This window comes from Octodon degus, unplaced genomic scaffold (genome assembly GCF_000260255.1).
Source record: "Octodon degus isolate 3935 unplaced genomic scaffold, OctDeg1.0 scaffold00058, whole genome shotgun sequence".
Classification (NCBI taxonomy): Eukaryota; Metazoa; Chordata; class Mammalia; order Rodentia; family Octodontidae; genus Octodon; species Octodon degus.
The window spans coordinates 4,237,686-4,253,470 of record NW_004524634.1 but is presented as its reverse complement, the minus strand read 5'-3'; the positions used below and the strand labels follow the sequence as shown (position 1 = coordinate 4,253,470).

Here is a 15,785-nt window from a genome sequence, read left to right as displayed (position 1 = left end):
CTTTGATGCATGACCTCAGTCAACTTCTTCGCTAAGAAACCTTTTCTTTCTTTCTTTCCTTTTTATTTTTAAGAACTTTTCTTAAAAATAGACCATTTAAGGACCGGCCAGATAGCTCAATGGACTAAAGCTGCCTGCTTAAGCAGAGCAAAGCGGCCAGGGTTGAACATGCCAGTCCCTGGGGCTTGCTGAGACAGTGATTGAGACTGGGCGTGGGGGTGTGCACCTGTAATGCCAGCGCTTGGGAGGCTGAAAACAGGAGGATCACTACGAGTCTGATCTACATAGTAAGACCCTGTAGACCCTATCCTAAGTATATTTTTTTTAAAAATAGACCATTTAAAATTTTTGTTTCTTATGGGACCACTTTTCTTCTTCCAGCCCAAGTCCTGATTTAGCAAGTTGAGGACTGGAAGGAAACGTAAACATTCATTTTGTGTTGTTCTTATGCTTGAAACTTCCTTGCTTATTCAGAAATCTTACAGCCCTAATAAGACATCTGGGGTGCTATGTGTGTGCTGGGGTCCCAAGTGGACCGAGGCTGACTTGGGCAGAGCAGATGATTGATTGCACAGGGCTTTCTCAGGGTCCTGGAATTTTCTGGACAAGAAAACACAGTCTTCGTATCAAGGTCCAGAGGCTTGTGTGGGCTGAGTCAGAAGGCTGTGGGGCAGTTTCTCATAGTTTGCCTGAAATAAAGTTCTGAAATCACAGAGCCTTGTGGGAGGTTTGTATTTATTTGTTTATTTATTTATTTATTTATTTATTTATTTTATTTCCTTTTTAGTGCTGAGGCTACAACCCAGGGTCTTGCATGTGCTGGGAAAGTGCTCGACCACTAGCCGCAGCCTCAGCCTTAGTTATGTTTTTAGTTTTCTTTCTACAATCTAGAGAGCGGCTGTTCTGAGCGCTTTTCTGTTTATGCTGGATGCATGGTGCAGCACCTTCCTGAATCACTTGGGCAAGCTTTGAAACATACTGAGTCCTGGAGCCCCTCCCAGACTAACAGAAGCCCAGTCTGAGTGCTGGCCTGTCTGTGAAGGAGCAGCTGATGGCCTGAGGAGGACACCTGGGCTGCTCCAGCCTCTGTGCCTTGGCTCAGTGGATAGTTATACCTAATAGTCCTGAAGCACTGTAATTCAGAGGCTAGGGCAGGAGACCTGTCAGGCTGCCTCTGTCCTGCCCAAACCTGTCCCTCCCCCACAGCATGCACCCAGGAAGAGGAACCCACAGACTGGGAAGGCAGCCTGCTGCTGCAGGAAGGGGGGGGGGGGCCTGGAGGCTTAGGTGACACACCTTTCTTGTAGGGCACAGGATCATTTGGCTGACTCATTCTTCTGGTAAAGAAAGAAGGAAGGAAAAATATCCACTGTGTGGTAAAGATAGGGCTGAATTTCAGAAGGACTGGGGAGAACTATAAGTTTTATTTATTTAATTATTTATTTATTTTGAATGTATTTAGTACAGGGTCTACAGGGTCTCACTACACAGATCAGGTTCTAGTGATCTTCCTGTTTTCAGCCTCCCCAGTGCTGGGATTACAGGCACACACGCACCACCACACACGATCGGCAGGCTGGAGATCGAACCCCTGGCCCTCTCGGCCCCTGTGGCCCCTGTGGCTGCCTATCCACTGAGCTATCTGGCCAGCCCTACATTTTAAAATACTGACAAAATAAAAATGAAAGATGGAGAAAGTGAAGACTTTGCCTGCCATTTATCCCTCAGGGAGGACAGACACAGAGCAAGCCATATTTTGTGGAAAGAGTTTTCTCAAAAGGACTGTGCTTCTCTCTTTTTCTGTTTTTGAGCTAAGATCTCATTAGGTAGCCCAGGTTGGTGGCCTTCATGGCCGTCTTCCTGCCTTAGCCTCCAAAGTGTTGGGATAATAGGTGTGTACCACCATTCCCTGCAAAGGGCTGGCTATTCTGAGTAAGCACTGGCTGTTCACTCTGTAAAATCATGGATTGGCAGGCACTTTGCTGTTTAAATCATGTCTGTAGGAATGAAACCTGAAACGTGATTGACAGCTCTGTAAGCCACTCTGCCTCACAGTCAACCAAATGCCTAGCTTCAAATAAAGTCTCTGGAGCCAACATTCCATACCACTAATCTTTTTTTTTTTCTTTGAGACAGCGCCTCACTATGTAGTTCAGGCTGGCCTCCAGTCCTGGCAGTTCTGCTTCAGGCTCCTGAGTGCTGGGGTCACAGGCATGTACCACCATGCACATTTTCATTTTATAGTTTTCACAAGACCCTGAGTCCTATCAGTCTGGACCTAGCTTGAGCCTTTCCACACGCATAACCTTGCTGTGTTGACAGTGACTGATTGATATACTGTCTCGGTTCAGTTTTGTTTCCCCATTTCCAGGCGTTCTTTACTAGCTCAGACTTTCCCTTTGTTAGTTGAGGCACTTCACCCCTTGCACTATTGTTCTCCTCCTTGTGTGGTCCTCCTTGTTACAATAATTCAGTGAATCAGATTCTGTCAGAGTACAGGGTAGTCCCAGAGGGCTGAGTGGCTAGGCCGAAATCATATGTTTAGCATTCCAATTCAGAACCTCTTCCAAGAATCTCAGACCTGTATTTCCAAGGGTTTATTGAAAAGTTACATGTATCTCCAATGTACACATTCAGTAATGTGTTCCTCTGCATCGTAAGGGTATGCTCCCTGCTTTCCTTCTTCCAGTTAATAAGCTGGCTAGAGATCTAGGCATCATCCATGATTTGTGTTCTTCTTCCTTCCCCAAACTCTCACACAGTGCTAGACACACAGTAGGTCTTGCTGGCTAGTATAGTAGTGAATGAGGACACCCCAAGCGTTTGGTGCAGTTTCTTTCTTTTCTTTTCTTTCTTTCTTTCCCCCCCTTATTTTTTGTTTGGCAGAACCAGAGATTGAACTCAGGCCCTTGTACTTGCCAGGAAAGCACTTATTCCACTGAGCCATTTCCCCGGCCCTGGTGCAGTTTCTGATTGCTGTTCTCAGGTCTTCAGGCTTGTTTATCACCATTTCCTCTGGGTAACTCAGCCACCTCCTGGTTCCAGCTCCTCTGCCACCGTGACTCACTCTAGGAAGAAATCCAGGTGTCCCTAGTGCGCTCAAATGTGATGCCTCATTTGAGCACTGATCACATTGTTTTTAAGCATTTGTTTATAGTCATTTATAGCTCTTGATGGCTCCGAGCTTCTGGAAGGCTTTTTCATGATGGTCCTGATATAGGGGAAAGAAGCTCCTAACCTGCTAGATGTCCAGTTTGAGTTTGTGCTCTCTAAAATTAAAGAAGGAATTTTAGGAGCAATGGAGTTAAGAGCAAAATGTATTTATTGGGGGGAAAAATCTTCTGTCCGAGAGAGGGACAGAAGGGGAATGGAGTTGGTTGCTAAGGACTCTGCTTTTTCTAGGAATTTTTATAGAGCAAATGCACAATGTGAGGTGGGCCCAACATGGGAAAATGGGAAATCTCAAGGTGGGCGTGAGCTGGGACAAAACAGTGACCAGCCAGTAAATATTACAAGTATAATTGCTCAGGTAAAATTGATTAAATTGGGATCAAATAGGGAAGTGGGTCACATAGTGAATGGCATGCATACAGAATGGGGGCTTTTCCTGTAGGGGGTTGGATTAGTGCTCTTCCTAGCTTCCTCAAGGTGATGATACCTGTTTAGAGTACCAGTCCCTGATGTGTATCCTTAGGAAGTGTATGTGTGCGTTTGTTTCATCTTTTGTCTTGAGGTCTGGCTGACAGGGGAGGTGCCTGTCTCCCCCACACTTGGAAGGTATCATGTCTTCTGCAGTGGCTCCTTTGAGGGCCTGGCCCTGTCTGACTGCCTACAATATTCGATCTAACTTAGCTGCCTGTAACAATTGGAGCCCTACTCAGTGGGGTTTGTGGGTGTCCAAGGAGCAAAATGCTTTATGTGGGGCACCTCCAGTAGTAGTGATGAAAAGTAACCCAGGAGGGCTGGCAGGGCTGGGACAGGATCAAGCCCACAGGGCAAGTCCGGGCTGGAAGTGTCCGCCTGAGCAACTTTTAGAATTCCCCCTGAGGGCTCCCTTTCCCTTTCCCACTCCTGTCATCCTCAGCCCTCTTGGGCCACAAACCAACAAACTGTTACCCTTTTCTCTGTAGGGTTTTTTTATTTTGTTTTTTGTTTTGTACTGGGGATCAAACTCAGGACCTTGCACTTGCCAGGCAGGCTCTTAAGCCTGCTGAGCTGACTCCCCAGCCCTTTGTTACCCTTTTCTAATCCTATCTTCCCCTCAAAGCTAGGCCAAAGCGCCTGCCTCCCGCTTCAGGAAGCCTGTGGGCCTCTGGCTGCTCCTCAGTGCACTCCTTCATTCCACAGCGGGCTCTGTTGAGCCATGGTCCTGGCACTCCGGAGGCTGACGCACAAAAGGATCACCCTGAGTTCAAAGCCAGCCTGGGCAATACAGTCTGAATTACATAATAAGACCCTGTCTTAAGAAAAAATAAAAAAGAGAGACCAAAGCCAAGGAGGATCAGGAAAGAATGTGGAAAAGCTCAGGTCCTCAGGAGATTATTAACTATGTTACTTAATATATCAGCCTGAGGTTTAATTTGCATATTTTTAAAAAATAAAATATTACCTCTCTATATAATATCTAATATTGATTTTTTCATTTTAAATGCAGTTTAGAATATATAGGAGTAAAATCACCCATAATCCTGTTACCCAGAGGCAATCTCTATTAACATTTAAATGTATTTTTATCTAGCATTTTGAAAAATGTGGCTTATTTATTTTGAAATACCTTCAGTCTTATAGAAATGTTGCCTTGCAGGCATAAGGAAAACTTCCATATGCCTCTTGCCTAGATCCACCAGTTTTTAATAATTTGTCATGTGTCCTTTTTGTTCTCTTTACCTATGATCAGAAAGTCTGGAAATATAGCTAATAGATGTGATATCATAAAGACATCCTCCCTCTGTGGAGGCGTAGAATAATGGTACCTGCATTTTCCAATTTGATGGCTGCTTTGTGTATTTACATGCTCTTTTTCCCCAGATGTGTGAGAGCCGTTATATCCAGGTATCCATCACTGCTTCAGTAAAGGTTTCCTGTGAACAAGGATGTTCTTTTAATAATCATGGAAAAGTGATTAAGTTCAGGAAATTTACCATTCATGAAGACTTTTATTGATTCATGATCTATGTGTCAATTTCGTCACTTGTCTCAATAATTCACTGAGAGGATTTCTCTCTTCTAATCCAGGATCCAATCTTGAATCACACAGTTAGCTGTCTCTTTAATGTCCTTTATTGTGGACCAGTTTCCCAGTCTGTCTGTCTTTATGACACAGACATATTTGGTAAGCAAGGCCAGTTATTTTATTGTGTTTGTCTGATGTTTCCTTGTGATTAGATTTAGCCACTCTGGAATGTTATATGCGTCTGCTGTGGCCTTCTTAGAGATGGTATCTCAAGGTGCATAGCATCCATCTGTCCCTCAGTGGCTCCCCATTGACTCTCACACACTCTTTGTCACTTTGGAGGCAAAGGTGGTTCTTCATTACATTCTGGCACAAAAACAAAATAAAAACAAAAAACAGTTTCATCTTGTACCATCCCTGCCCCAGCCATTGAATCAGCAATTTCCCTGAGGACCTTGGGACTGAGTGGTCCAGGATCTGGATGTCATGTAGTCTTTTTGCTCTTCACTTAGTATTCATTATTTATCTCTTTGCTTATTAAGTTGGAATTATATTATGTGCACTTTATAAAAGTAAGCCTTTTTCCATGTCATAACTATTGTCTGAAAAAAATGTGATTTTAAATGACTATATCGTATTCAAAAAACATGAATGGACCACCATTTAACTATGCACTTTTGTAAAGAGTAAAGCAGTGAACTTCCCAAAATATGCCTCTGACTACATCTCTGAATATTCTGATTGTTTCCTTTGACTAAATTCTTAGAGATGAAAATTTGCCAAGACAGGAATGTATCATGTATGTATATGACTTAATCATGTAGTGGATGGCTTAGGTCCTGAAATTCAGCCCATTTGAGCAATATGAGGTTGAAAAAGCAATTGTTTTAGTTAAGAATGGTCTTGAGGCTTTATCTGTAGCTGTCCCCTTGGAGGAAAGCAGAAGTAGGGGCTAGGCAGCCCTCCCAGAGTGATAGAAAAAGAAGTGGAAGAGGCGTTGGGGGGGGGGGACTCTGAGGTAACCCCGGCCTATTGCTGGTTCTTTAGTGGGGAGGGCAAGGACAGAACTTGACTGCAGGGTCTGCTGCCCCATTAAGCAAGGGGAGGGTGATTGGAGGCTTCTATTTTCTCCACTGTGCAGAGGATGGTGCTTGGAGAGCTATGGGGCTCTGGGAGGAATTTGGGGCAGAGCCCGGAGTGTAGTGAGGCAAGAGCCCTTCACCGTTTGCAGCCTCCCCCTTCACCCCCAAGGCTGGCACTCTCTTCGCCTTGAGCCTGGCTTTGCCCAGTTGGCTTTGTCCCCTGGCAGAAGGCCCAGCAGCAGCGTTGCTTGGTTTCTTTTCATTGTGCTCCAATGCCTATGGCCCGCTTAGCACAAAGCCCTCCTTTTCCAGGGACCCTGCTCTGGGGCAAGGGAGGTGGGGGGTGACCTTTCGTCCTGTGCCCCAGACCCCTCAGGAATCTGTGCCTGCCTGCCCAGTGATGTGTGGGGGCTTCTGAAGAGCTCAGAGGTCTCAGGACAAAGGAAGAGAAGGAGAAAAGTGAGAAGCACCTGAGAGAGACATAAGGACACATACTGAGTATCTTAGTGGTCTCTTTCATTTGGCTTTAGGAAGTGCTCAGCCCTGGGAAAGCTGTTCCTAGGTCCCTGAGCAATGAGGCCTAACTGGCACCCATCCGTCATCCGGGTGTCCTGGGGACTGGGGTCTTCCCATAAGGTTGATGGGGGGGGGGGGCCCAGTGTCCGGAGGACAGTGTACAATGGCTGATCTCCCCTTTTCCTACCTCTTTTTCCAGACATCCTTTTATGGGCGCTTCAGGCACTTCCTGGATATCATCGACCCTCGAACACTCTTTGTCACTGAGGTAGGTCTTGGCTGTCACTCTCAGTAGAGGTCTCTTGGCTGCTCAGTCACTTTGGAATGTGGGAATTGCCTGAAGGGTAGGGGTCCAGGAGTGAAGAGGATATGGGAATTGAGTGGTGAGAGGAAGGTGATTTGTCTGACTATCTATCTATCTATCTATCTACCTATCTACCTACCTATCTATTGATCTATCTATCCTTCCATCTAGAAAGAGTTCATATAGTGTTTTATGATTTCTCATATTTTCATTTGAATCTAACATCACTTTATGTACAATATAACAACCACTGTTGAATACCTATCATTGTTTTTTTAAATTGTGTATTTTTTTTCAAAGTTTTATTGATAAACAGATAGCAATGAGACAGTTTCAAATCAAATCAGAAGTACAGTTTCAACAAATAATACACTGCATATATTCTTCTTAGTGGTTAATTGCTGTACAAGAAGTGGACTTGTGATCCTATTTACAAACAGCATTAGAACAAATCATTCTATTCACTAAGAGAATGCAACTATATATCTATCCTAACCACTTTGAATACACAGATACAAAATGGACATTCATCGGTATACCCCATTTTTCCTATAAATTGTGTATTGTTTTTAACGTCTTATCAATTATTTTTCTATTTTCTTTAAAATAAAAAAATTATAAAAATAAAATAAAATAAAAAAATTTAAGATAGATAACATTGTTATTGTTGTTGTATTATTATTTAAGATTTTAGTGAAAATACCACATAAATTATGTGCTCACTACAGAAGTTCAGACAGGATGGGGGGTGTAGCTCAGTGGTAGAGAACTTTGCCAGGCATGAATGAGACCTTGGTTTGATCCCCAATGCTGAAAAAAAAGTGTGAAGAGTACAGATGTGTTTAAGTAGAACAAAAAGGTATCCCTCAGTCATTTTCTCTACTCAATTCCTTCCTCTCCTAGGTAATCATAATTGTTGATTAATTTACCTTCTTCAGGTATGCAGTTCTATAAATTTTGACAATTGTGTTCAATCATGTACCTATCACCATAATCAAGTGTAAAACATTTCCATGACCCTAGCATGCCCCCTCATGCTCCTTTATATCATTTCTCCCTTCCTTCCCCCTCTCCTGGCAGCCAGCCACTAATCTGTTTTCTGTTTCTATTGTTTTGCTTATCCCAGAATGTCATATATTAATAGAATTCTTTATGTTTGTCTGGCTTCTTTCCCTTAACATATGCTTTTGAAACATATGTATATTACTGCATGTGTCAGGAGTTCATTCTTCTTGCTGAATAGTGACCTATTGTTAGGGTGTTCTAAAATCTGTCCACTCACTTGTTGATATTACTTGGCGCTTTCTTACTTTCAACTTTATGAATAAAACTGCTTCTTTGTGTGACTGTTTGCTTTCATTTTTCTTGAGTGAATAACTAGAATTGGGATCGCTAGCTCATGTAAGAAGTGTAGTAAATATGTATTTAACCTTATTAGAAACTGCCATTCAAAGCGGCTGTCCATTTTGCATTCTCATCAGCGGTGTGTGAGAATTCCAGTTGCTCTACCTCCTCACTAATACTTGGTATTGTCAATTTTTAAAAAAAAGTGTTTTGGCATCCTAAGAAGTAGATCTTTAAAGGTTTTTTTTATGTGTTTACAGATATGTATAGGAATGCATGTGCATATAAAATTATAAAATATTTGCTAAACAAACATGAAATATCAAATATTTACCAAACACTGATCAAGGCAAATTGTAAGCATTTTTCAAATTGACACATAAAAATTATATATATTTATGACGTACCACATGATGTGTTGATGCATGTATACATTGTGTAATGGTCAAATCAGAGTAAGCTTATCTAATTTGATAGTAGTAGACATCCTTTCTTGCTGGTAAATTTTAGATGTATGAGTTCATTAGCAACCAAGCTAAGAGGTGATGTCATATATTCTGTTTTACTGATGAAGAAAGAGAAGTTAAATCTCAGATACATGGTGTTGATCAGTGCAGGACCCAGTCTATGGGCCCAGGTTGTCTTGTCTCCAGATCCTAGCTAACTCTTAGCCATTTAGCACTTCTGTTCTGTTCAGGTAACCTGAGTTTAAAGACTTGCCCAGGATCACTCAGCTAGCCAGAAGCCTGAGCGCTGTCCTGGACTGCATACCCTGAGGAAAGTCACTGAGCTTCCCAGGCAGCTTCTGGATCAGATTGGACAGCACTTCACCACAGTTATCTGGCTGAGCATTAGCTTTCTACAACCCTGGTGTTGGCCGACTCTGAGAGGAAAAAAGCCATGAGGAAGTACAAGGATTGCTGGCCATCTGGGCCTACAACCATTTCCAGTGTGCCTGGGTAGCAGCAGCCCAGTGATATGGAGTGTGGAAGTGACCCTATTATGTGATTTCCTCTTGTATTTCAGCAAGGTCAAAAGGCTCAAGCTTTTTACTCGCTCGTCTTACTTGTCCCTCTGAGCTGCTGTCTTTTAAAATGTGTACTACTAGGCTTTATTTGGATTCTACTAAATGCAGTTACATAAGAATTTGGAAGAACTCTACCTTCTCAGGTTAGGTAACGTTTCATGCTAAAAAGTTCTAGAACTTCATAAAACTAGGTACAATCACAGTTTCAAATGTCACTACAAATGCTAACTGTATTCATACTTCAGTAGATGGAGCTGCTTGTAGTGAACTTTGAGGCCCATTGAAAGTGGTAGCGGAGGACTGAGAGTGGGGAGGTATATTAATCAGCTTCTCTTCACCATAAGAAAATACCTGACAGAACCAGGTGTGCTAGTGCACAACTGTAATCCCAGCACTTGGGAAGCTGAGGCAGGAGATTTGTTGTGAGTTCAAGACCAGCCTGGGCTACAAAGTAAGTTCAAGGCCAGTCTGAACTGCATAGTGAAACCTTGTCTCAAAAAGACAAAAAAAAAAAAAAAACATATACACACACCCTGAGAGAATCAACTTATGGGAAGAAGAGGTTTATTTTTGCTCATGGAGGTTTTGGAGGTTTCAGTCTGTGCTTGCCTGGCCCTGTTGCCTTTTACCCTGTGACACGGAGGAGAACATGGGGCAAGGGGAAGCGGCTCACCTCCTGGTGGGTGGGAAGTGAGAAAGACAGGCAGGGAAGGGCTGTGGTTCTAATATCTCCTTCTTCCAGGGTCTACCTGCAGTAACCTAACTTCCTTCAGTTAGGCCCACCTCTTAAAGGTTCATCTGTGTGCCACAGCCTGGTGCCCAAGCCTTGAATACATGAGCCAGAGCCAGACTGTAGTAGCAAGTATTTCAGCGTTCCTCAGATCACCAAGAGCAGAAAGGGACTTTGGGACAGGCATGAGCAACTACAGGGCTGCGTGCTCCTTGTTCCAGGGGCTCACTCGCCCTTCTGCCATTCCCCCCCTTCCTCTCACTCTCAGACCATTTCATTTTACTCTTCCCTTCCTTGATTCAATTTTCTTCTTCAACCCTTGCATTTTGTAAGACCCCAACATTCTTGTTCATCACTAAAACATATTTGTCCTTTTTCTTCTATCAGTAAATAAAAACAATGCAGGCTTTTTTTTTTCTTACTCTTAATTGAAATGCCAAAACAACTTAAATATTTAACAGACCAGAAATAACCAGAGAACAGCAATTTCAGACTACTGTTCAAATTTATTTCATGTGTCCCTTCCCCTAACCAGAGATTTGCAGGGCTTCCCCTTGTTATCTGAATTGGAGATTATTTCCAGGAGCACCTGGCAGCCCTTTGAAACGTTTCTACTCTCAAAAGATCTTCTAGGCCCTAAAGCTCCAGGAGAGCTCTGGATGGGTTCTCCAGGCCAGCAAAGCAGGGACCTAACCTCCACCAGCTCCAGTTCTGGCAAGCTGTTTGGCAAGGTCGTCTCTATCTATCAGTGTCAAACTAAAGGCAGCAAGGGATGTTTTTGACCTCAGTCTGTCTTCTTTAACCTGTGGTTCCTGGGGTGGACCAAGTTCTCCACAGAGCTAGTCAGTCAATAGACCCTGGCTCTTGTCTGTGGAAAATTTCTCTCTCAGGGCCAGTGGCTGGTGTCCTGGAAGAGAGCCTAGGGCAGTGGCTGCCTGGTTGGAGGAATGTGGATGGTCCTTTTGTCTGTAGAGTAGGAAGACTTTGGACAGCATGGCAAGGTAGCTCTGGAAGCTAGAAGTTTCCGAGATAGAAAGATCCTGGGCAGCTTGAGCCATTTGGTGACCTGGTTCTGAAGAGCAATAGCTCAGTCCATGGATAGACTCATCTTGAGTTTTGCAGCTGCTTGTTTGCAATTTATAACTGACAGAGCTTTAAAAAGATTCCAACCCTTGTATGTGTAATGAAGCGGAGGAAATTTTATTCACCGTAATTTCTCTTGGGAAGAAGGCTGTCTTTGTTCTAAGAATGCCTTGAATAAAGCATCAGAGGAGGAGGAGTTTGCCCTGCTTGACACAGGGAAAATTGTGCTTTTTGATCTTAAAAGGAGAGGAAAGAGAAAGAAGAAGAGGAGACAGCAGTGGGAAGGAAGGCAGGAAACCAGGGAGAGCGGCGAGATCAGGGCAAGAAATGTCAGAGACTAGGGGTCTTTTGAGATTTGCACTGTGTTTGTCAAAGTTGTGAACCTGAGCTGCTGTTCCCTCCACTACCATTCTCAGGAAGTTGCTGGCAAAATCTGCCCGGTTCACAATCCTCAGCAGGAGTTTGTTTTTTGGGCATCCTTGCAGGGCTGTGAATCTCCTGTCCTGGGTGCAGTGTGTACAGCGTCAGGCCTGAGGAAGGAAACCACCAGGAACCTGCAGAAGCCCAGGGTGGGACAGAGCACCTTCTTCCACACAGCCCTTGGAATCAGGTCTACCTCCTCAAGGGCAAGCCTGTGCGCCACCACATGGCATCTGAGTTACTCTTAATGGTGGACTGAGATGGAAAGAATTTGCAGTTCTGAGTTTGAAATTACTGAAAGGTTGACAGATTATCACCCTGAGGGGCCAAGAAAATTAACTGAAGTAGTATTACCAGCAATACTAACACTGGTTTAATAAATAAAACTAACCGAAAGCTATTTGGAGTATATTATAGAATAGAATAAATAAGTCAGTATGCTGATGTGGGGAAGCAGTGTTTTCACTGTGAGAGTTGGAACAAATACAGAGTAGGGAAAAAGATAAAGCACTGTGATGTTACATTTGAAATAGAGGCATTGATACGAACCCATGATTAATATACACACATATTTAAAGTACACTTCCTACTTCCTGGTTCTCTTCACTGAGAGCCTAGATAGCATAATGCTTCAGTAACAGTGAACACACCCAGCCCTCAGATCGACATTGCCCACAGAAAGAAACTACAATTTCTTGGAGAGATGGTGCAATCAGGTCTGACGCAAAGAGGGTTGGTTGCTATAGAAAGTAAGGAAGTGCTGGAAAAATGACAGCAACCCAGTAATTGTAATTGCCTTGAAAGAAAACCCAGCTTCCGTGTTTGAGACAATTCAAACAGTGACAGCAATGGCTGGGCCTGGCGGTGCGTGGCTGTCATTCCAGCTGATCCAGAGGCTGAAGCAGGGTGTCAAGGCCAGCCTAAACAGGTTAGGGCCTGTCTCATACATACATATATACATACATACATGCATGCATGCATACATACCTAAATGGGCTGAGGAGGTAGCTCAGTGGTAGTGCTCAGGTACATGTACGCTCCAGTACCCCTCCACACACATGATAATTAAAACAGGAAGAGCAACAGATTCTAGCATATTGAATAAAAGAAAAAAAGCATGATTCCACACTCATACTAAAGAGAGGAAGAGTTCATGGAATGGGAAACTTCAGGGAAGAACCTCTACAAATAAATGTTGAAGGAAATACGCGTGTATAATTGTCACTGGAATGTGACTCCCAAAGATTGTTAATAGATGCTATTTCTGTAGAGAGTTGTTGGGAAACAGGATATTCATTTTCTCTCAAAGTACCATTCCCACATTGCTTACTTTAGCAAACATGAGGGAGCAAAGGTACTCTTACAAAGAGCTTGGAGGCCACCCTTTAACCAGGTGACCAAACTTAACCTTATTAGCAGTGAAAAAACCTGACATTCTATGCCTCCTGATGTGACGGGAGTCAGGCAGTAATCATATATATATTTTGGCGGAACCGGGGATTGAAAGTAATCACTAATAAGGAAAGATCTATAGCTATATATAAAATAGGGATAATTTATACAATATGTGTGTACTGTATGTCCATGTAGCTCTATCTCTGTACATATAACAGAATCATTTATGAAATATAGGCATACATGATACTTTTTTCCATGTAGCATATGTCTGGAGCTTTTCCCTTATCACTAAATGTTTTAAAACATGTTTAATAACTATCACAATGCAACACACTGCCATTCTATAATTTATTTAATCATTTTCTCTATTGGTAACCACTTAGGTGATTTCAGTTCTCTTGCCATTACAAATAACATTGCAGGAAATATTCTTGTACATAAATCTCACTATATTTTTCTTTATTTCCTTTGGATAAATTTCTAGTGGTAGAATTTCTGAATGACTTTAAATTAAATTTTTAATTGACAAATAATAATTGTATATGTTTTTTGAATACACCATGATATTTTCATCTGTGTCTTGGTTACTTTTCTCTTGTTGCTGAGATAAAATACCCAATATTAAAGTTAAGGAAGGAAAGGCTCATTTAGCTCACAGCTTGTAAAGGTTTCAGGCCATAGTCAGCTGGCTTCAAGGCAGGGTGACATGGCAGATGGGCAACAGGTCATTGCAGCAGAAGACTGCAAAAGCAACAAGAGCACAAAGGGCGGAGCGAACTTTTTTCATCCTTACGTTGTATGCAGACTACCTGCACAAGGTGGGTGTAGCTCTTACACCTCTAACCACAGCCCTAGACAATGAACCAGTCACAGACACTAGATTCAGCCATCTCCAAAAAGCCCACTCCCCATGACTGCATGAGGCTTTTGGGGTCCATCCAAACACAAACTGTAACAACATGTGTACATTATAGAACAATTAAATCAAGAAAATTAACATTTCCATCACATATTTATCCTTTTTGTATATGGTGTGAATATTTAAAATGTCTTTTATTAGGGCTGGCCTGATAGCTCAGCAGACTAAAGCACCTGCTTAGGCAGAGTGCAGTGGCTGGGGTTCAATCCCCAGGCCTGCCCTGCCAGCCCCACCCCCAGGGCCTGCAAAGATGGCGATTGAGACTGAGTGTGGTGGCACCTGCCTGTAGTCCCAGCATTTCTGAGGCTATAAACAGGAGAATCACTACAAGTCCAATCTGTGTAGTGAGACCCTGAACACCCTGTAGGCCCTGCCCGAAATACAGAAAAATCAATAAAATAAAATTTCTATTATTAACTTTTTTTTTAGTTTTTATTTTTATTAGTATATGTTGGCACTACACGATGATCATGTTCTCAGTAGAGTTGGTACATGTGTGTCCCACATCCCAAGTCCCTTTCAAGCCCATCCATTACTTCCCCCACTCCCCAGTCTCTCCATCCTCTTGCCATCTGAAAGAACTGTCTCCCTACTTCCTATTATCTTTTGTTTTGCTCTTTATTTATCTATTGGGCTACTCATGTAAGATAAACTGTGGAATATTTAAGGTTGTGTGTCTGATTTGTTTCAATTAACACTATGGTTTCAAGGTGCAGTGAATGACTTTTTGAAAGCTTTTGATATATACATTGCCCAATTGCCCTGCAAATTTTACTTACCTATACCAAGATTTCCTCAGTTCTTACTCTCAGGCTAGGTAAGGATGTTCCTTTAAAGATGATGGTGATGATGATTATTTTAAACAAGGTCTTGCTGTGTAGTTCAGGCTGGCCCAAGCTGGCACTGAACTCACAGCAGTCCTCCTGCCTCAGCCAACCTGGGAGAACAATCTGCTCTGAAGTGGCTAACACATGAAATGATGTCACCTGCTAGCTTTCTGTCATTTTTGCACCCAGATACCTATTTATTCTCCACAGATTCTCTTTTTAGTTCTGTAAGCATTGGGACCCCCAAACTCTCCAGTTTGCTTGAAATGTTCCATGTTTCCATTGTTGCAATTTTCTTTCAACATTTTAGAGAAAGACCTCCATTTTTAGGGGGTTAGTCTGCTTTAGCTTTGAGTATGGGTAAAAAGGCCTCCTTTTGGCACTTGAGCACTCACCTTGGTAGTCATCATGCTAGGAGGCTGCCAGCACAGTTGTGGCTTGCTTGGAAAGCAGTCGCTGGTGAATTTGGGTGAGGCTTCCGTGACAGTATCTCATGGAAATGCACAGAACTGGAGTTGAAGCTTCATAGTTTTGAGGTGTAAACTGCCCATTCTGGGGCTTTGGCAAGAGACTGCATTTCCCTCTTGGCTCCAGTTTTCTCAGAATGGGATGGTCAAAATAACTCCACATTACACACATGTAGTGTTCTTTTTTTTCCATAATTTTATTGAGAAATAAATAGCAGTGAGAGAGTTTCAAATCTAATTGGTAGGACAGTTCCAATAATTAACACGTTGCATACTGCCTCCCTAGTGGTTGTTTGTTATACAAGGTGCAGAAATGATATCCTATTTACAAACACTATTAGAACAAATCCCTCTATTCCTTGAATTAAGAGAATATAGCTATCTATCCTAACCATTTTGAATACACAGATACAAAATAGACATTCATCTATATCCCCTTTTTTGTTTAGTTCCATCATTTAAATATTATAGGTGTGTGAACTCAGCAAAATATTC

The 15,785-nt window shown here is 42.6% G+C and overlaps 1 protein-coding gene across 2 annotated transcripts in view; it reads left to right on the top strand.

Annotated features, from left to right (window-relative positions):
• The window catches only part of Sfxn5 (sideroflexin 5), a 115,583-nt gene that overhangs the window by 6,692 nt on the left and 93,106 nt on the right, over positions 1-15,785 (top strand). Inside the window, exons 1-2 of one of the 2 annotated variants that reach the window (XM_023718409.1) lie at positions 6,981-7,039; positions 13,791-13,801. In XM_023718409.1, coding sequence (XP_023574177.1) covers positions 6,981-7,039; positions 13,791-13,801 — 70 coding nt within the window. Of the gene's footprint in view, positions 1-6,970; positions 7,040-13,790; positions 13,802-15,785 lie in introns of those variants that run through there. The other variant, XM_004634085.2, reaches the window with a different exon arrangement.